The 22,382-nt window shown below is 40.5% G+C and overlaps 2 protein-coding genes across 3 annotated transcripts in view; one reads left to right on the top strand and one right to left on the bottom strand.

Moving 5' to 3' along the window:
• Window positions 1-843: 843 nt before the first annotated feature.
• On the top strand, window positions 844-10,242 carry SBSPON (somatomedin B and thrombospondin type 1 domain containing). Its single transcript, XM_080579867.1, is given in 6 exon segments — window positions 844-927; window positions 929-1,082; window positions 7,109-7,303; window positions 7,839-7,929; window positions 8,752-8,928; window positions 9,708-10,242. Coding segments are annotated over 6 exon segments (804 nt in total). The 5' UTR covers window positions 844-858; the 3' UTR covers window positions 9,826-10,242.
• TERF1 (telomeric repeat binding factor 1) overlaps window positions 6,879-22,382 on the bottom strand; it is a 26,832-nt gene continuing 11,328 nt past the window's right edge. Inside the window, exons 7-11 of one of the 2 annotated variants that reach the window (XM_080579866.1) lie at window positions 20,913-20,978; window positions 20,778-20,821; window positions 19,595-19,659; window positions 12,425-12,623; window positions 6,879-9,838 (exon numbers count right to left, since the gene is read on the bottom strand). In XM_080579866.1, the coding sequence (XP_080435992.1) occupies window positions 12,471-12,623; window positions 19,595-19,659; window positions 20,778-20,821; window positions 20,913-20,978 (328 nt within the window). In that variant the 3' untranslated portion in view covers window positions 6,879-9,838; window positions 12,425-12,470. Of the gene's footprint in view, window positions 12,624-19,594; window positions 19,660-20,777; window positions 20,822-20,912; window positions 20,979-22,382 lie in introns of both variants that reach the window. The other variant, XM_080579865.1, reaches the window with a different exon arrangement.

Genomic DNA, 22,382 nt, shown 5'->3' with positions numbered 1-22,382 from the left:
CCATGGAACTGTTAGAGCGAGTCCAGAGGAGGGACATGGGGATGATCAGAGGGCTGGAGCACCTCTCTTATGAAGACAGGCTGACGGAGTTGGGGTTGTTCAGCCTGGAGAAGGCTCCAGGGAGACCTTACAGCAGCCTTCCAGTACCTAAAGGGGGCCTACATGAAAGCTGGGGAGGGACTCTGTGTCAGGGGGTGTAGTAATAGGACAAAGGGGGAATGGCTTTAAACTAAAAGAGGGTAGATTTAGGTTAAGTATTAGGAAGAAATTCTTTACTGTGAGGGTAGTGAGGCACTGGCACAGGTTGCCCAGAGAAGCTGTGGATGCCCCATCCCTGGAGGTGTTCAAGGCCAGGCTGGGTGGGGCTTTGGGCAACCTGGTCTGGTGGGAGGTGTCCCTGCCCATGGCAGGGGGTTGGAACCGGGTGGTCGTTCAGGTCCCTTCCAACCCAAGCCATTCTGCGATTCTGTGACTGTGTGGGGTTAGTGCTGTGCAGGGCACCACTGTCTGGGCTACCTCAGCACGGGACACCAGTGCGTGGATCACCACCGCGCAGCTCCGTGGAGGGGGCCACCTCCGTGTGTGGCACCTGTGAGGACACCCCCGGTCCTCCGCGCGCCTTCCCCGTCGGGGCAGGCAGCGGGGGTGGAGGGCCAGGAGAGGAGGGCCGGGCAGGGCCGGGCCGCGTGGGGAAGCTCCAGGCAGGGCAAGGCAGGGCAGGGCAGGGCCGGGCCGGGCCGGGCAGGGCCGTACCACCGCCCCCCGCCCCCGCTGCCTGCCCGCCGAACCCGCCCCGCGCCGCCGGGAGCCGGGAGCCGGGGCGGGGGTGCCGGTGGCGGCCGTCGGGGCGGCGCGGCGATGGGGGGCGCGGCGCTGAGCGGGGCGCTGTGGCTGGGCCTGCTCTGGGCCGGGGCCGGGACCGGGGCCGGGGGGGGGCTGCTCGGAGCGGTGCTGCGAGGGCCGGGACGCCGCCTGTGTCAGCAGCGGTTGGAGGGAGGACGGCGGCTACGGCAGCTGCTACTGCGACGGAGGCTGCCGGCGCGCCGGGGACTGCTGCCACGACCACGGCCAGGCGTGCCCCGGTAGGTGCCGTCCCCAGGAGCAGGCTCGGGGCAGGACCGAGGTGGCTGGGGGGTGGCCGCGGGGAGCAGGCTCCGAGGGCTGGAGGGCTGCCGGCGGCGTGTGGCGGCGGGCTGGGCTGTCAGGGGTCTCGTCATGAGGCGTGGACCTAAGGGCTGGCACCAGCAGCACGCAGAGGGGCGAGGAGAGGGGCTTGTGGCGGGGTCTGACAGCTTTCGGGGTCCGCTGTGCCTGGGGTTTGCAGGTTGGAAGTTGTTTTCCCTCTGAAACTCAGCGCTCCTTACTTTTTGCTCATGCTCATCCCAAATATACATCTATTACAGTGAGTAGCAAGGTGGTCGGCTTCCAGCCCCGCACCGAGCAGCCCTGTAGGGTTTACACCCCTCACCCCATGATGTCTCAGCCCTACACGGTTTGTCCACCCTCCCTGTGCTTTACCGGTGTAGGGTGAGGAGTCGGGCAGCCCAGCAGCTCTTCCCTGCTGGCTGGGCGCACGCCAGCCCGCATCCCAAAAGTCATCAGCCTGGGCTGCGCAGTCCTGCTAATTAGGGTGTCTTAGCGGGCTCGGCGCCGTGCTGGCAGAGCTGTGGAGCGGTGGGACCCAAGTTCTGTGTCCCCCTGCGAGACGCAGCAGGGCAGAGCTCTGAGCCTGGGTGCCCAGAGGGAGCACGGTCCCCTCACCGACCCCTGTTCCATCCGTGTGCCAGAATAACAGGAGGGGAAGGAGAGCACCACGTCAGAGAGAAGGTGCCTGGTGGCATCTTGTAAAACTGGCAGTTTTTTACTTACTGATCTCTTGGTCAGGAAAAGCAATAGGGGGAGAACTGACAAGGTGCTTTCTCGTCCTAGTCATAGCATACTGTGTCTTTTCAGTAAACCAAGTGATATTAATTGAAATTCAAATGTGACAGGAGAAAGCTAATAAAGATGCGCAGTGCTAGCATTAAGGTGGAGCTGTAATCTGATTAAAAATTCCATGCTCTTCGAAAAGAAGCTCAAACTTGTGGGTGAAAAGTGCTAGTTCAGACAGTTTTCTTTCCATGACTTCAAACAGGTGCTTTGTTGTTACTGAAGCCGTATTTGTTGTCTTGGGCTCAATGGTGGTGGCCTTGAAATGTGCGATGTGTTTGCACTGTCCTTCTGCTGTGCCCTGTGGGGGTGACAGGTGCTCCGGGTCCAGGCAGGGAGCTGCAGTCATGGTGAGAGAGGCTGGCTGTCTGTCCCTCTGACACCGGAGCTGGAATCGCCGGCTGGCCCCTCTGGGGAGCTAAACCAGCAGGAAGCTGTTGCTGTTTTCTGCTTTGTCCATGTCTGGCTGGTTTGAACCCCTCCCTGCCCAGCCCCGTGAGCACCTGCATTAGTGCAAGCAAGGACAGCAGGACGTTTTGTGTGGGGGTAGCACAGCAGGACAGGATTTTGGCAGCCCAGACAGGTGGTCCTCTAACTCATACATGTCTAAACCACAAAACTGACCACAGGAAGGCACATGATCAGGTACTTTTTATTGCAAACAGCCAGTAAGTTCTCCCTCATATAACCAAAAATTCTAAAGTGCAGTGGGATTCTTCATCAACGTAGACAAAGATGGTGTCCAGTTTTAAAGTAGTTTTTGTTCCTTTTGGGTTCTGAAGTTTCACCATGATGTGTTCCTAAGTGTTACGTCCGTGTGTGGAATGAAACCAAGGGTGTTCATGGCATAGTCTGCTGTTTCAAATGCAGAGGTTAAAAAATAAATAAAACAGGAATGTGTAGAAAGGCAACTGATTGCTCTTGTGCTACAGCTTTTTTTGTCATCCTGTTCCCCACTCACGATTTCAGCACAAGCAGAAATGACATGACATCCTTTTGCAAATACTTGTACAGAACAAAGTATTTGGGGAAAGTGTCTACATCTTCAAATACATATATGATCAAGAAGTGTTCTCGGAATCATACAAAAACAATGCACCAAAATAATAGAAACCTACGTGAGTATTTAGGTATTCTAAACCTGCCAACACTATGGTTAAATTCTGTCATTCCTAAAAGTCATGGGATGCCTGGTACTTTATAAATAGATGGCTCGGCAGAAGTCTGTGGGCTGCTGAACCTGTGTCCAAGGGTTTTTAAGTAAATTTCCTTACAGTTCTTTAAAAATAACTTCCTTATAGCTCTAGCAATAAAGAATGGGTATTTTTGTGCATTGAGAGCATTTTAAACAGAAAGTACTGTACAATGAGAAAGCCTGATAAAAGAATGACCTCGTCATTTGAGTGGAAATGGTTATTCCGAGAAAATCCGCAGACCTTTACACATTACAGCATATGTTGTGCAGTGATTCAGTGAAGATACTGTAATCCTTTTTGTTCCGGAGATGGGAAAAAAATAAATACGGTGTGACTCAGAAAAAAATCTATGATTCGCAATGCTTTAAATAAAATAAAAAAAGTCCTGACCACTCGAGGTGTATTTCGTAGGGAAGCAATGCAATTTTTCTGTGTACTTTTGAAATTGCAAGTGTCTCATTAGCTTCTACATTTTGGTAGGTCCCTGAGCACAAATCCCATCCTTCAGCTTCTTTTGACATGTATTCTTCTCTTCCAAATCAATGCTCGTTATTTTAGTGGACGATCATCTACCAGCATTGCGTTAACTAAGTCGGACCGATGGAAACCTAGACAGAGACCATAGAGATGTGGGTAGGGGGCCCTGACACTTTTTGCGTGTGTGTGTTTGAGACGGCACCATTACTTTTACGTCAGCTCTGGGAGTCATTCTCTGTCATGCTGGAGAATTTGACATCTTTCCAACGAGGCACAAAACGATGTACTGTCCCTTAATAATCACTGGGTACTGAGTTCATGAGCGACATCACTGTCCCTCTGGCTGAATTCCATTCTAGCAACCCAATATTCTTATTATTCCACATGACTAAGGCAATTCATACGTCTGCTTCTCAATCTTTATGATCATAAAATTGCCATATTTTGCTGCAGATGACCAGTAGTTCACTGTCAGCTTGGTTCATTTCCAGTAAAATGTGAAGTCATCCCTATATCTGTTATGCAGCTGCTCAATCCCTTTGGGAGTTTCCTGTGTAGAAAATGTGATGTAGACCTGATGTTACCAACGTATCAAGCTGCTACCATGGGATTAAAATTACATGGAAGTTCTTGCTTCTGCAGAGCATTCATACAGCCAGCGTGGAACAGAGTCAACAGATAAGGAAGCCAGCTAGATGACAGTCTTCTGGGTGGAATTAAGCTGTGTGGTGAGACATTGACATTAATGCTTGTAAAATTAAATAAAGTGCGGCCATGGACTGTTTTCTAGCCCTATGGCCAGGTGGCAAAAGTTTGTTATGTCTGTAGTATATATAGCACTTGTCCTGGTATCCCATGGGGAGGTCTAAGGCATTTTTACTATCACTTTTTTTTTTTTTTCTTTTAGTTCAAAGTGTCCTTGACTGCTTGTATGCCTGTTGCTGTTGAGCCACCCAAAAAGTGGGCAGTTTGGTCAGAACAGGTGCAAAGTGAGAGGGAAGTAGCAATAGTGTGGCATGGACATCTGCCAGGTAGCCTCTGCGGGGGTTTCATCTGCTTTATGTTGTCTGTAGAGCTCTAGGAAATTAGAGATTTAGTGACAGGGCAAACCCGGGACTTACTGTGTCTTATGAAAACAGTCACGAACACCAACGAGGTTATCAGATTTTATTCCTTCTTCCCCACTTCTCATACTGGCAGAGTCCCAGAGGGCATGCAGTATTTTTCTGAATGACTAGCTTGGTCCCATCAGTTTCCTGCCACACTGATAAAAGAACGTAACTAGCGGTTAAGCTGTAAAGCTTCCTGAGGATTTAAATTGTAATCAGAAAATACAGAAAAAAAATACAATCCAAAACGTGGTATGTTCCAATTGCAAGCTGATGGGAAACAACATGCATGGGAAAGGCAAAAGCTTCATTTAACTAGATAACAAGAGGTACGATTCAAAACAATTCAGAAACAATTGGATACCCCAACCATTTATTATAACAGATATTTCATACCATTCCCTAAGTACCATGTTGAAAGCCTGCCTTTAAAGGAGTGGGAGAGCACAGTAAAATACGATTCATGCTGCACAGAGAATAATTTTAAGCCTATTTGCAATGTGCAATGAAAACAAATATTTGAAGAACTAGGGAATTCCCACATCAATAAGAAACTGTAGTATTAGCACAGGCATATTTAGTTTGTTTTTTTTTTTTTTAAGACCATCTGTGACAGTATTTAATTTACATTGCCAATAATTAGAATTTTATTGAAATGAAACCTACCAAAAAGGCAGCTAATATTAGGGAAAGTGGCATGGACTAGTACGCAGTGCTGTTATGTTTAGAGGGCTTGTTTTATTCCATGGCTGAGGTAAGCAGGAGACACAACCTTACCTGCTCACCAAGTACCGTAGTCTGCAGGCCCTGGACAGGTAGAGACACGGCCCAGAGGAACGCACCTGCTCAGCCTGGACCCCCACACCAGGTGGCCTCCAGCAAAAGTGGCTACTGGGAATGGGCTGCTGCTCAGATTGAATGTCCCGGGAGGCCGCAGGTTAAGAACTCGTCATGTAGAGAAACAGCTGCTTGGCCTCGGAGGATTCTTGATGGATGCCCCTGTGCAAGCCATTTTTCTTACCTGTCCTTTCACTGCTCTGCCTGCCCAGGGTGCACAGACTTGAAGTTCCTTCTTGGAGGGATTGTATTTGTGCCTTTAGTAAGCACCCAGAGATTGTCCTCACCCAGGTTTTGAAGAGCTTCTTTTTGCCTACTACAAATGAAATTGTTAGGCCACAGAGCTTTCAAAACCTGGGGCTTGGTGTTCTGTACTGTGAGGTCAATGGACAAATAAAGCGAAGACTTGAGTGTTACATAGCTTCTTACTCAGGAATAACGCGTCCATCACCTCTTTTCTGGTAATCAGGCTGCAAAACCTTTTCTTCAAGAGAAGATTTGTATCTGCCTGGAAGATAGCTGACATGCTGTCCATGCTTGCATTGGCTAGGCTAAGACAGAGCTCCCATTTTGTCAGAATATAAATGGAAAATTCAAGGGAAGGGATAAGTCTAGACTGGAGAAATACTTACCATGCTTAATGTAAATTAGAGCTACAGAGAGCATGCCATTATTAGTAGATGCACTACAGAGAATAAACTAAGGAAGGAATTGGCTAGTGGGTAACTGATAGGGTAGATCTGAGCATTTTTGAGAGTCAAGACAGTATCAAAGCTAGCAGATGCTTAGTCTGACATTTATACCTCTCCTGGAAAGGCAATGAAAAGTGACAAACATGAAAAAAGGGCTCATTCTCTACATGGTGTGATGATGATTTTTTTTTTTTCTTAAGGACTTGAATGTTCATTAATCAAAAAAGGTGCCAAAATCCGTAAGTGGGCTAAAGGTTTCAACAGTTGCAGGGGAAATACCACAGAATACAAAAGAAAGCATTTTTCTTTCTTTTTCATCTTGAAAACTTCAGTGAGCTCACCTAATATATGCCAGTTTAACAGATAAAGAAAAGTTGTCCATACCTCTGATCATTAAGCAGATTTAGGAGAGACCAAGGATACAAGCGTACGGCACCTGTGCTCTTGATGCTCTGCACAAGGGAACTGCAGTTTCTTAAGATTCAAAGTTCACTTTCAAAATAATGGCAGTTTCCCCATAATGTTTTGGAACACATTTGGGTCAAGTTCAGAGAAATTTTGCGATCCACGAGAACTAAAATTCAAATATCCACTGGACTATTCTGTATTTGGGAATGAGCAAAAAAGGCCTTGAGGTGACACTTTTAAACGCTTTATTTAGTACATTTAAGTACCTACAACTGTATTTATACAAACACACAAATGCAACCCTACAAACAGCCCCACATTGCTTTGAGACTAAACAAAATCAAAATTGCAAGTAAAAAGGAAAAAAAAACCAGGCATGGTCTTACTACTTAAGCTTTTGAGAGCACTTAGGATAAAACAGAAGTCTTTTTACTCGTAATGTTTCAATACTGCTTTTCAGCTCTTCCATGCGTTGTCGGGGAGTGGAGTCACTGGAGTGGCTGTGCAGAGCAGTGCAAACCCAACCTACGCCTACGTAGGCGCTACATACAACAGGAACCTAAAAACGGTGGGGAACCTTGTCCTGCTCTGGAGGAGAAGGCTGGCTGCCTGGAATACCTGACTCACCAGGGACAGGACTGCGGACACGAACACGGTATTCTCCCTTTGCTTTATCTGGACACCTGTCCCCCTCAGAGCCTTCGTGGTTTTCACTGAAGTAAATGTACAGAAAAAAAAAACAATCTGCAGCTATTTGGTTAAAAATAAAATTGAAAATCGTATTTTCTACTGTCATTTGCTGCTCATTCTTGATTCATTTCTGTTAAGTAAACAACTAAGCTGCACACATTCCTTCAGTTTCTTAATCCCCACAGTAAGTATCAATTTATCTATGTGCAAAGTTAGAACATAAATTTGGTACAAAACAGGAAACAGTCATTGTAAGATTCCAGCCCATCCTGTTTCCTCATGGACTAGATAGTAGTCATTACTAGATATATTTCTTCTTAATATGGAGAGAATTTAGCAGTAGGGAAGGAGGTCGAAGCCTGATGTTGCCAACACTTCATCACTTTTTCAATAAAGCCAGACAGCATCACCATCCACAAGCTCTGATTCATTTACCCACTGTTACAGTAGTTGAAATATGACTCAGCTGTGTCTTGCTGCCTTACTGTTTTCTTCCTCAGTCCCTGCTTTCATAACTACCTCTGAATATGGTAAAGAAAGAAAACGACGAGCAGCATCTTCTGCCTGGTCCTCAGACAAAGAAGAAGCTGGGTAATCTATTTATCATATATGCATGTGGGTCATCTTGTTCCATAGACAAAGAAAAATAGCTGGCTACAAAGAAAAATATAATTAAATTTGCCATAATTCAACAAGCTACAGCTTGTACTGTTTTTCTCTCCTGCAGTTCATTTGCATTTCCTGGATGTTTTTTGTTACTCGTTAATTGTCCTGAATTAGGTATTGGGGTCATGGCAAATTTGAGGATGGATGCTTTTGAAAGGAAATGGTAAATAAGGCTAAATCTAAACTCACTATATCCATACGTGTAAGCCTGAGAAATTAAGACTTAGATCTCTGAACAAACAAAACAGACTGGATGCAATCGATCTCAATAGCTTGTTTTTAACATTGACATGAAAAGCAATAAAAATCTCTTTTGGTTACCAGTAGAGATGGTTATCACTGGTTCTGTAATGCTCATAATGCTTTGCCCCATGCTGCTCTCCCCAGAACAATAAAGCTTATAGGTATTCTTAAAGCTTCTCTCCCATTTTCTCTTTTAGCATTCATAGGAGAAAAAAATACGGGTTATTGAGATCTGTTTTTCAACATAATTTAAGAATACAGAACACAACCAGAAAGTGAGATAATACATAAAGCACTGGACTGTGGCATGGAATGTGAGAAACAATTAATGTTTTAAAGATTCCATTACTTAGGTTAGGGTCAGAAACAGACTTTTTTAGCAATGAGGATGTCTAACCTGCACTTCACAACTACCACCTGTATGATACATAAGTACATTTAAAGTTTCTATCTAGCTTGTGCTTTAGCTATCACAGCTAATTTAATCCCTTTCTTTCTGAGCAGTTACTGTGTGGAATTTAAAACTGAATCACTTTCACACTACTGTGCTTTGGAGAATCGGCCGTATGCTCGATGGATGCAGTACCTGCGAGAAGGTCATACTGTATGCGTAGCTTGCCAGCCTCCAGCTATGAACACTGACACTCATCGTTGTTCTGGAGATGGCCATAATGCAGATGGGTAAAGAGAACCTTTTATTTTTTTCCTGTCTCTTCTGTACCAAAACCCAGTACAGAACTTGAGATATCTTAAGATCTCATTAAAAGCTGTGTTTGTTATACCTAAAAAATTGAAACAGCTCATATCACTTGCAGAGCACAGAAGATTCCAGTTTTCACAAAAATTGCTGTGTAAAACTTTACAAAATTTTTAAATACTAATGTTTTAACCACTAGTACTACATCCAGATAAAATTGGTAAATAACTGCAATATAAAGTTCACTGTGAATGCTTTATTTACTATTGTAAAGGGACAATGAAACTTCTGTAGTGCAAGAAGTCTTTTTACAGCTATGGGCACTGGTACTTAAAAAGTCTGCTTTCTGCCATAATCCAAATCTGATTTCAGGTTTGAACTATACATCTTGTTTCTAGAACGCTAGTATTGAAAGAAGGCATTTAATATTTGTAACATTTTTACTTAGTCTATGTATTTAATACATATCTCCATATATCTATACACTTATTAAGATGCATGCTATGTAATACCTATGCGACCGTTTACTCAACCCATTATCCGGTATACTCTATGTAGGAACATAGCGCTTGCTCTAGAATGCCTGCAAGTATAATAAACAAAAGCATTTTAAGACTAAGACGAGCTAATTAAAGTATTACATTGTTAAGCAAATCTAATCTTCTCTCAAATTACATTATAGAACACAACCTACTAACATGAAATATACTTTTTTTTGTGTTTGTAAACACATTAATTTTTAGTTTCTCACATCACATTTCAGAGGTAAAATCTTACGCTGGGAAGCAGTTGGCAACTCTCGGTGCCAAGGAACCTGGAAGAAGATTCGGCAACTGGAACAGTGTTCATGTCCCCTTGTGCATAGCTTTATTTTTACGTAAAAGTTTAGAAGACCTTTAAAACAGCAACAACAAAAAATAAGAAAATTAACACCAATGCCAGGAAACCTGCATCTTTCTGCTGTACTTTGTGGAGCCTAAATGAACTTTAAAGGAGTCAAACTTTTGGAAGAAGTATTTTGGGCAAATCTCTTTGCCTGAATACAAAATGCTAAGACTGATCTTTGTACTAGAATGCTATAAGCAAGTTCCTATGTTTCTGTTTGTAATTAAAGAGCTAATGTTTCTAACCATAGTAGCTTCTTTTTCTAAGGTTCTCGTTCTTTACAGGCTATAGTTCTGTTCATGGGCACTGATCCTACTCAGTAGTGAGCCAGCCAAATGTTCTCAACTCTGGGAATGGTTACTATCATCATTAAATTGTAAGGGTGAATAAAAATGAAAGTTTGAGAGCTAAAACCAGACTTCAGTTTAGATCCTTTGTTCCTTCCCAATATCATCTAGACAGCTGTTTATACTACAAGTGGGTAAGTATTTTTTGTCTACATTGCAGTTTCCATGTTCAGCCACCCTCATAAAAATGTGAGAGTAGTCAGCGTCATTAAGGAAGTAGTCTCGCTAAGAACTTCATATCACTAATATACAAAGTGAATTTTATGGCAGACAAGTGTAAACAAGACTTCTGCAAAGAAACAAACAGTCTTGAAAAGACCCATTTCCTTAATGAATGGTAATTTATTTAAGCTGCCTTGACTAGGATTTTGCTACAGTAATTAGCTTGCTGCAACTAAAAAAAAAATTAATCTTGCATCGAGGAATAACAGTCATGACTAAAGCCTTGGCTAAAAGCCAAAAAATCACTTATTAGTAGTTAATCTTGCTCATGTACAATGATTAACACAGAAACCTACAATATTAGAACATAGGCAACGATGCTATGCACATAGCTCAAATCCTTGTTTTGATACCTATTATTTGTGTTGAATTATTGTTAGAGCCATTGAAGAGACTGCATACTGCAGGTCTCACTTGTCACACACCTGCTATGTTTGTTTTTGTTTTGAATTGTTGGCTTACAGCTGCTCTAGCATTCCTTGCTGAGGTGCATAATCTGTATTTTATCAAGCTTCTGAAATTCACCGTGTGTCCTAAAAAGAAACGATGCCTTAAGGTTGAGAAATTTACTGTTAAGGCACGCAGTATCTCTGTGGAACCTAAAGGCAATTGCGTGCCACAGCTGCAAAAAGAAACCTGAGCATCTGTTGGCAAGAATTAGGAAGGTGATCTGTCTGAGGTCCTGTCCACATTCAAGAGTAGGACACAAACCTTTCTAATTATTCTTAACCATTTAATCTTAATGCAAACAGGCCTCCAAGACAGAAAGTGCAGAGATGATCTGAATACTTCATGAACATTTCTGCCCTGAAGAATATATTTCTTCTTTTGTAACCAGGAAGAATACCTCTGAGAATTTTATTTCATTATGACCAGTTTAGATGGATGCTTTTCCTTGAAAGGTTCTTGTAAAATAAAAATAAAAAACTTCTCCAAGGACAACATCCCAGAGAACACCTGAATTTAAGAGATTCCAGTTTTAAAAGAATGCTGTGATATGTAAGTTATAGATTCACACTAGTATGACAGTGGAAAGTGTGTGTTTGTGTGTTTTCTGAGTTCCTGGAATTCTTTTCCATACAATCTGAAGCAAGAGAGGCAGCATAGCACCATCACCCATCTCTTACAGTCTCTTATGAGCAGGACAATTACAGTAACCAACTGACACCCTGATGCAGGCAGCTACCCATCAGAAGGTATCTGTGCTTGCTAGCACTGCAGAGTGTAGATGAAACCTGTTTCATGGGCTGTGCTATCAGTGCCAGAACAGTCCCGCTTTGGCTTTCCAGGAAAGGAGCTTCCCCTTTTCTGCTGGTCCAGAAAAATGCCACTTCTCAAGACAGGGTAGGTAGCACAAGATAGTCAAGAGAAGTTAAGAGCTAGTATCGTGCTGTTACTTCCCTATCTTTTCCATTCTCTTCTGCAAGATAGTAACTGCTATTATGCCAACATAAATGATTTCAAAATAATCTTCCTCCTAGAACTTAAGCTTAATTCTTAAAAAAAAAAAATACCCCAGTGTGTTTTCCCTCTGATTCATACAGAGTACCTTTAATATTTATGAACTTACATGGGGTACTATATTTTTAACCAGAAAAATTAGCAACAACAATACATACGTATTTTTTGGTATGACTTACTGACAGAGATGACAAGTCTGACCAAAATTTCAAAGTGAGGTGAAATCAGATTGGAATGACTATAGTAGAAACTAAAATGATAAAGAGCTCCATCTGATTACAGATACAACCCTTTAAAAACTACAGAACACTTGACTCTTTATTAAAAGCCTCTATCAAGCTAATACGTTGCCAGTTACTTAAGACCCCTATGTACATAATTAACCTTTCATAATCACTGTAAGCATTTCACATTTCAGAAATTAATCCACCTCTCGCATGTAGATAGAAGACCAGGCTTTATATTTAAGTCATCATTACATCTGTTTCATGTTTTAGGGCAGCAACATTGCTGGAGACTTTGAGACTAAAATAAGTTATTCTGAAAAGCTGAACTAGATCCTTACGTAGGGAAAACTCAAGAAGAGTTGATTCCTGTTACCCAAATGAGTATTATTTGATCTTGGACAGTGTTCTCCACCGGTCTTTTAACATGACGCTAGTTCGGTTGTTGAAGTCACCGTGGACCAGAATTTTAGCCCAATTGCCCACTCCAAACTCCCTTACTCCTGATTTCAATTTCTTGTCTTCTTCAAGAGTCCATGGCTAGGGCAAGAACAGAGAAAATATAGGATATTTGAACAGCGAAAGATATTCATGTAAGAACAAAGCTTGTAGCAAATATAAAAGCAAGTATTTATATAGCTGTCCAGTTACTACACAACACCGATGTTTTAACTGTCAGTAGGCTCATTTTCATTTTTTGAGCTCCATAACTTGACACTAAATAGAACAAGAAAGGTTATGACTCAAGTGTTAAAACGCAGTAGCAGGCATCACTTAGAACTAAAACTCATGCTTCAAATTTCACAAGTTACATGAGGAAAAAAACCCGAAAACCAGAAAGGCAGCATGCAAAGTCTGGCTTCAACCCAAACATGCTTTCCAAAATTTTACTTTATAAGCTAACTGAGCCAAGACAGACTTTGATTGATCCTAGCATGTGTCACAAAAGAGGAACCATTTTGTGACACATTAACTTGAGAACTATGAATCTTGACACCATTCACCAACAACAATGGAATTGTAGTGTGCTGAGAAAAAACAAATCCCAACAGTTAAAATGCTGATAGAAGCAAAATCATACACACAGATTTGCAAGTGAGATCAGCCATGCTCTCAGACAATAGGGTATCTATACCTATATACTTATTTTTGCTCATTTATGGAGCCTACTACTTAAGTCTCACTGTCATGACTCACAGCATTTTTATTCTCTAAGGGATGCCATTTCTCTCATAAAAGGAGAGAAAATTACCTGCAGTTATACATCTGCAAGCACTTCCTTACGTTTAAGTTCTCCAGTGTATTAGTTCTTCCTTAGCTGTTTCTCAATACAAGCATCTCAATACAATTTTATAAGTACACACAGAAAAAAAGAAAGCTGGAGTCTAATACTTGATTAAAAAAACACCTTTTTTTTTTTTAATATTGCAGCTTTGTAGGAAAACGTACATAGGTAACAAAAAATTAAAGATCCTGTATATCTTACAATATTTTTAACCAGTGCATTTTTAATATAGTCATATGTAGTCATTATTTCACTCTGGAATAGCAATTCACGACTTTAAAGAAACTATTTTAGAACAACTTATTGTGCCAGAATATAATCTTTTATGTCTTCAAATCCTTCTTTGTTTAATACACAAGCAATCATACCGATGCACTGTAAGTACACCTCCTCAGACAAACTGACTGCACATCTATACAAATAAAGAACAGAATCCCTATTTGGAGCAACCGTTTAGGAAAAATGTACCTAAAAAGTAAGGATCAATTTCTATTTCAAATTGGAGTTTGATAACGTGTTCTGTCCAGATTTATTCCCCAAAATCTGAAATGCAAAGACTCCACTTACAGAAAAAATGTTAGCTCAAAATTTTAATGAGCTTGAGCTGAGAAGTACAAACAATCGTGCTCTGTAGGTGTTCCATTTAACTTATCTGTGTTCATTTCTGCATCTTGCGCTGGAGGAATCCTGCTGCTCCTGATGGTCTCACGGACCACAGTAAGTCATGACAGATATAAACGGTCAGTTTTCACTGGGCTCTTGCTGGCATTGAGTACCAGCACCTTCAACACTAAAAATCTAAATCTAATTCTAGTTGCTGGACTTCTACAAATACATGATGTGCATGTGTATTTGTGTATGTCATGAGAACGTTACTGCTAAAACTATAGCCAAGAAGCTCTCTTTTGCATTTCACCAGTGCCTGTGCTTTACTTATTTTGGAATTGGACTGTGATAGCAAAAAAGTCAGTGTTTTTTTTCATAGCAGCAAATTTATACATGCAAGTGACCAAAAGCACTGCAATTATTTAGTCATGTTCAGTCATATAGAAGCAAAATAGCTAACGTATCATAGGCCTTTGCAGGTCTCACTAGTGAAGAAGCATTTGCAACTAATTATCTCACCAGTAAGCACAATTTAATTAGCAAAGGAGTGAATTATTTCTAAAAGCGTGTCCTTTCTAGAGCCTCATTATTTGAAAAATTAAAACTGCTGTTCCTATTTAATGTATCTTGTTTTTCTGACAATTTTGGTGAAGAATGGGTTGTATAACTGTACTGATTTTGACTGGGATAGAGTTAATTTTCTTCATAGTTGCTGGTATGGTGCTATGTTTTGGATTTGTGACAAAAACAGTATTAATAACACGCCAACGTTTTAGTAGTTGCTGAGTAGCGCTTGCACTGTCAAGGGCTTTTCCGCTTCTCATGCTGCCCTCCAGTGAGCAGACTGGGGGAATGCACACTAAGATGGGAGGGGACCCAGCCAGGAGAGGCGACTCAGTGACCAGAGGGATATTCCACACCTTATGACATCATGCTCAGGAATAAAGGCTGGGGGAAAGAAGGAGGAAGAGGGATGGGGATGTTGTCTTCCTAAGTAACTGTTAGACATGATGGAGCCCTGCTTTCCTAGAAACAGTTAAACATCTGCCTGCTGACAGGAAGGAGTGAGTGAATTCCTGATTTTGCTTTGCTTGTGTGCAGTCCTGAGGACCTAAGGCACCCCATTTTCAGTGGAATGTATTTTTGATCTTCTACTGCTTGAACCTTCAAATGGGAAAGCCACAGTCATGTCCCTCAGCCACGCGGTACAGACACTCCACGGCCCTAGGTGCACTGAGCTGGGCTCCTGTAGGTGGGCAGGAGCTACTGGAGGAAGCAGCTGCTCCAAACATCCTTTAACAAATTGGAAATAAGCAGGATCTGGCCAAGTTGTGAGTATTCCCAATACCACACACACATACTCCTTATATGATAGGGGACTGATCCTTTGCTAATGTGCTTACAGCAGTAAGTTTGTAACCAAACTTCTAAAGCACCAGGTGAGGGAGGATGTGCTAGTAAAATCCCTGGGCTAATTGGAAAAAAATGAAGAAAAAAGATGTTTACACGACATAAGAACAATAAGAGGTGTAGATGGCTAAATCTGAAGGTCTAGTGACTACAATGTGTCATTTGGGGTATGAAGAGAAAAGTATACTAACATATGTACAAGACCTCCTCATAAATAATATATCATTTCTAGCTATCAAATGGATAAGTGGTACAGCCTATCAGGCAGGAAGACCCAAGATATTCAGGCTGAGCTCTCTGCAATTTGAGCTTTCCCATCTATGAAGAATCAGGTAGTAACAGAAATGCACAGCTGTAAATGAATAGCCTCAACTTACAGAGATTTGAGCTTGATAAAGCCAAATCTTAGAACTATTATAGCGGAAATCAGTGAATTATGAGGGAACAAATCACTTCACTCAGCAAATAACGTTACCTAGTGGAAATGTAAATCTCTTGTGACTCCTGTCATCTGAAAAATGCATCCCTGTCCTGTTTGTAAACAAGAGGTGGCTAGGCAGGGCAGCCCAGCGTAAGTCAGTATGATTGTCAGTACCACAAGAGGTCCATGTGTCTAAGGATGCTCTGGTAAGTCCTTGATCCAAGGAAATACTTTTTTTTTTTTAAATTTTAAATTGTCTCCTTCCCTAAGGACCAAGAACCCATCTACAGATCCTTAAAAGATTCTGCCCTAAGAACAACCACAATTTGTGCACAAGGGATGACCAGGTGACAGTTTCAGTGCTGTCCTGTGTAGCTTTTTCTTTAAAAAAAGATTTTTTTTTCTTAGCTGCACCCCCACTCCACTGAATTTGTCCTGATGCAGGTGGCAGCAGCAGTGGTGAAGGGAGTCACTGCAGAGGAAGGGGATGACATAACATTCAGGCTGATCAAAGTCATATTCTGGTTATTCTGCAACAAGTGAAAATTTGGAATCCACACAGAGTTCAAGCTGAGGTACATGAATACCAACAAGCTTCATGTCTCAAAGTTGTTCTAACTTACTGTAATTAACAGTGCCTTTTCAAGAAGCTACGATCACTGATACAGGCCTCACTGACTAGCCAGTGAAAGAATTGAGTAGTAGTAGTTCAGCTGTCTTTGTAAACAGAAACCTAGCACTTCCCTAAAATTGTCTACCCTTTATCAAAAATACTTCCTTTACCCAACACTTCCTGTTCCACACATCTTTTGCAACATCAGCAGTGAACAGTGTTGTGTTAAACAAACAAACCAAAACTATTATTAAAAGGCCAGAGATCCCATTGGAATCATCTAGATCATCTCATTTCACAGCATGCCAGAAAACTTTCCTAAGTAAAATCTTTATAAAAGTACCACCGTTACGCTTGACCTACTGCACCAGTTAATTCAAACACTTCCAGCACAGAGACAATCACAACTGTTGTTACTTGTTGTAGTGATTAATTACATTTGCTGTTAGTCTTTTTTTTTGGTTTTCTGCTTTTAAAATTGGTTACAGCAGGCTTTCTTTACAGATAAGTTTCTTCACTTTAACACACAAATGAGCAGTCTGCTGTACAGGTAAATCAGAGACTGACCCATTTTTCCTCTTCACCAAGGAACTAAATTGATTAGTAAGTTGTCTCCCCACACAAGCCAACAAACTGCCTGTGCTCTGGGATGGCAGTTGTGTGGACTCCAGCACTGCTCTGCTACGAGCTACCCAGACTGGTTGAGAGCCCAGACATAAAGCAGCACTGTGCTTGAGCTAACATAATCACAGTGCCTGGCCCAGAGCAATCTGACCTCTGGCTAGCTCAGAACGCTGGCAGAGCAAACTTCAGTTTGCCAGACAGCCTGCGTAAATGCACCATCCCTTATCAAAAGATCTTGTTATGCCTTAGAGTCAGTTTTGTTCTAACAATCTGCTTTCCCTTGTGCATGCTGGGACTTTTCTTTGCTCTGAAATTTTCTTCAAGGTCAAATATGTGGATTTTTTCTATACAAGTCTGACTAAATTCTGAAAACTCAGATTTTTTCAGACATTTAAGAAAACTGTCAGACTGATTTTAGACAACTCAAAGGACTGACCATACACACACAGAGAACAGGATGAGTACAAACAGCTCCCTGATGTCTCTGTGATGCCTGCATCCCACAAAAGTTTAATTTAGGAATGAGAAAATCAAGTACACTTCCTTTCAATAGCACTCCAGACTGCTGTACGCAGTTAACTGAAAACACAGCAATGAAAGGCTGTAAACGGGCACTGAACCACTGCAGTGAAATGCCATTTACAAAACAAGAGCAAACAATGCCAACATTGAAAGAGGGACTGGGTGGAAAAGGAAGTTCTAGAAGTCAACAGCTCTGACATTCGCAGCATTCTTTCATGCATGTGGACTATCTTATATAACCCAGATAATTAAGTAGAGGTGCGGATTTATTGTCTAAAAGGCCAATTATCATGGCTTTCTATGCAATATTTATGAGGTCTTGCTAGTATGGCATAAATATCAGACAGAGCAAATGCATAGTTTTCTAAATGTTCAGATTAAGTTTTAATTTCTTTCAAGCTTTTATAATTTTTTCAGAGTTTTCTCTATTATCGGATGCCCTTTTCTATAGCTTTCTGTACATTCCATAAATTTACATTTCAAATAAGGTTGAATTTATAGTAACAGAATTAAGCATAGAGCATTTCTTTTTCTAGTGAGATATGTGCACAAGCCCTAGGTCTCAACTCAGTGTTTGTAGCTGTCTCCATCCATACTTCCTGAATAAATAGATAGGTGAATATAAAGCTGTCATTAATTCTGTATCAATTGTGGTCCAATTAGTTTCAAACTTCATGTTGTAAGCAAGACTGACTGAAGTATGCAAGCCTGTCAGCAACTGGCTGACAAGATATCTGTCCAAGTATGAAGTAAACATTTACTATGCTTGTGAATGCAACAGGCAAATCCTGTGAGCACCGATTTTTTTTTTTTTTAGGCCACTTGACTGTATTTGCAACTGCTGAAAGAGGCTCTCAGTGATGTAACTATTCCTAAGATTTGTGAGAAAGTAAAGAACTGTGTGTTTATATGTAGCTAGGGGCTCAACCTCCAATATATCACCATATCTTAACAACATTAGGACTCTCATTAGGACCTCAATCAATTTGAGGAAAGAATACAAATGAAGATTTAACCAATTCTTCAACTTCACTAAAAATTCTTAAAAAGATAGGAATAATTACAACTCTCCTCGAGGAGTGTCTGGAAAAAAAAACACATAAGCCAGTTCATCCTTCTGTATTATATGAAAAATTAAGTATCAAAATGAACACCAGAAGAATGAAACAGCCTGCACCAAAATGAACACATTTAGTTAATGACAGAAACTGTCAACAGAAAGACTCTATATTACTTCTAAAGAGATTCTCTTAAGAGGAATAAATTTATTTAACATTAATTTTGTTCAGAAGTGCTTTATCATTTTCTCATAAATGAAGAAAATGAGCCATATTCAAGATCAGTTTGTAACAGTTAGTCTCTAACATCAGATCAGCTTCAAACTCACTTTTATCAAGGAATACACGGCTGCACTTTTCACCTGTACGAATTATAGCATTGCTGAATATAATGGAGTAGGTTTAATCATGAAGAGAGTTCAAATGATTATTTGAAATGTAGTGTTATAAAAAGCTACTATTTTTTGTTTATAAAAATCAAAACAGCTTCTCGAGTAAATATGTTTTTACCTCAGATAAAGTTTTGAATTATTAAGTTATTAAATCTCTATTCAGCTTCTAAGTTGGAGAAAGAAGGCTTTGATGTCTCATGGGCAAATGACATACTGAATTCTTTAACCCAAAGTTTTACTATTTTTATTTTTTATTTTTAAATAAAAACTTGCACATTTACAACTTCACAAAAACATCTAAAAAGACTCAGGCTAAGCTTTAGCAATAGTAATATTTGAACAAATTCAAATCTCACGAGCATTAGCAACAATACTTGAGATAGTATCAGAAATACTATTTTTTCCTAAGACAGAAATTAGAACTTAAACAGTCCCAAGAGCTATATAGCACAGCTTGAATAACGTAAAGAATCTTAAACCCAAGAATTTTGAATGCTGAGTCTAATACAGCTGGAAAAAAAAAATCTACTGCAGGTCAGATTCATTTTATCTCTACTTAGAATAGAAATCAAATACAAACCTGTCTTCTTCGGCCACAAGTCTGAGTATCTCCAAGTTCTTCCACATTTTGCAAGCTGTTCAGACCTAGAAAACAATTAACATACATCCAGATCTATAAGGAGTCAACATTAAAGCAGTACATTCTAGCCATTCTACAGTTCTATTTTACACGCTAACAATTATGTGAGACTACAATGTACTGTTTTGATATGCTTGGACAGAGTGGGAAAATTTCAGTGTTCATATATGAATACACTTTTATATATGTATACACATAATCTCACCTTAGACCAAGGACTAAGTACTCTATGCAAGAAAGCAACTATTTTGTATGAGACAGAGCTCACAGAAGAGTTATTTTAAGCAATTAAATAAAAATTGCTAGGTACCAATGAAAAATTTTTATTTTACACTTGAAAAAATATTCTTACTATATGCATCTCTCTCAGTTTAGGTAGAGAGAATGGAAATTAACCAGTGATCAGAAATATTATACTTTTTATATAGGTTCTATCTTTTCCATAGAACATGTGTGAGGTTCTAACTGAGGCAAGTAACCATGCTATCCTAAGTGTTCACCCGTCCAAGCACAACAGAAGCAACAAATAACTGTGGGTAGATATGTAGGTATGTCAGACAGCAGCTAGCCACGTGTGGCTATAACATCATCTCTTTGTGGTAACAGGGTGCTAATGATTTTCAGAACCTACTTATAAGTGTGACAAAATCACACTTTTAAGAAAATAGTACTAGGATGATGCATGAACAGCCTAACCCCCTGCATTTTACACTACAACTTGTTTTTTTCAGTCAGACAGTCTCTTTCCTTCCTTCACCCCAACGTTATCTAGGTTGGATGCCCAAAAGAGACAAATCTTATTACTACTCTGTCAACTTTCTTCTGTACAGAATACCATAACTCTAGTAAAACAAACAAACAAAAAACACAGCGTAACAGAAAACGGTGAATGATTTTGCAAGATCAATTGCCAGGGAACTTTAAAACATTTTGTAAATGCAGCAACACTACTCCACACATGTAGAAACCCGCAGACAGAAATTAGGAGTTTTCTTCTCACCATAATCATGTTTATAGGAATCCAATCATATTGGAGAGCAGTTATCAAACCACCAACCCATTTGGAAAAACAATGTCTAACATGACTTTATTTTGAAAGTGTAAAAAATAAGCTAACACTCACTCTGAAGAACATTACTTGCTCTGCATTTCCTCTTTGAACGAAGCCTGCAAAGAATACAGAACTGAAGTAAAAATACAAAAAAAAAATATCATGAAGCATGTATGACCAAAAGCCACCCCAAAAAATCATTTTTACCTTCTAATGGATTTTGTTGCATCTTCAGGTAACTCATTTGTAGTACTTGGTTGCTCTTCTGTAAATCTTAAAATAAATAAAAATTATTTCCTAGACAGCAACTTGCCATTGATGTGAATCAACAGTATTTACATTAAATAAAATCCCAAGATTTCTCTACAGAAACAGAGGCATACAAACACTAACTGCATCAATCCACTTACTCATACTGCTACCATTAACCAGTACTGAAAGCCTTGAAGAACATGGAACTTGTTCATGTGAAGTAATTGCTTCCACAAATTTACAAAATTATGGGAACTACAGAATTCCTTAAACTTTTCCACAACATTACACACATTTATTTGAAGACATGATGCATTTATTTTACTTACCTTACTTTTTATTTGTTTGCACACTCTACATCAGTCAGTTTTCTTAACTAAATCATGCTAAGTATTGTAGGTATAAAACTGCAGAAAAACAAACTCTATCCTGACCAAAGACCAAAAAAACAAGTGGAAAAGCAAATGGCGATAAACCTAGAATATTAGCATTATTTAAAATAAAGTCAAAGGGGCAAAAAGGGAACCACGTTTCAAGTTCCCCCAGCATTTCTTATAAAAGTATGTATTTATTTTGAGGTTTTACATAGCCAGAGTCATACCCTATGTTCTGTCTATGAAGCTACATATTTATTTATCATAAAAGCAGTATCACTGAGCAAGGAGATCCTGCGTTTAGCTGTAAGGAAAAAAGTAACATACTGATTCCCTTTCCTTGTTCTCTCTCTTCTTCAGATGACCTATAGCCTGAAATTAAAGACTAAAACGAGCTCAATCAAGTGTAAAGGAAAACTTCTAAGAAGCATTTCAATGTTTTTATTGTTATACAAGACTGACAGCTGTTTAAACTGAAAATCGTGCATCTTCAGCAAGTATTTAAACTTAATGCCAAGCTATTTGATGTAAATGCCAAGAATAACAACTACAGAAAGGCTAATACTTAAAAATAGAGAATAAATTAGTAGTTCACTTTCTGTTAGAGAGTGATTTGGAATACAATGTCCTTCCTTCTACCCACTCTTAATTCTACAGGTTTCAAGTTACTATCCAAACATGTTCATGCCATGGTTTTGGCTGGGACAGAGTTAATTTTCTTTGCAGAGGCTCAGACAATGTTGTGCTTTGTATTTTTGATGCAAACAGTGGTGCTGACGCACAGATGTTTTTAGTTGTTGCAGAGCAGCATTTAGAGACAAGGACTTTTTCTTGTTTCTTACGCTGTCCTGCTAGCTGGAGGTACACAAGATGCTGGGAGGGGACACAGCCGGGACAGTTGACCCAGACTGACCAAAGGGATGTCCCACACCGTGTGGCATTGTGCTCAGCAACAAAAACTGGGGTAAAGAAGGAGGGAGGGGGAGCATTGGGAGTGATGGCGTTTGTCTTCCCACAAAGCTGTTATGTGCGTTGAGCCCAGCTCTCCTGG

The sequence above is a fragment of the Anser brachyrhynchus genome, assembly GCF_964034855.1.
Source record: "Anser brachyrhynchus genome assembly, chromosome: 2".
Lineage (NCBI taxonomy): Eukaryota > Metazoa > Chordata > Aves > Anseriformes > Anatidae > Anser > Anser brachyrhynchus.
This window is presented reverse-complemented; position numbering and strand designations above follow the sequence as displayed.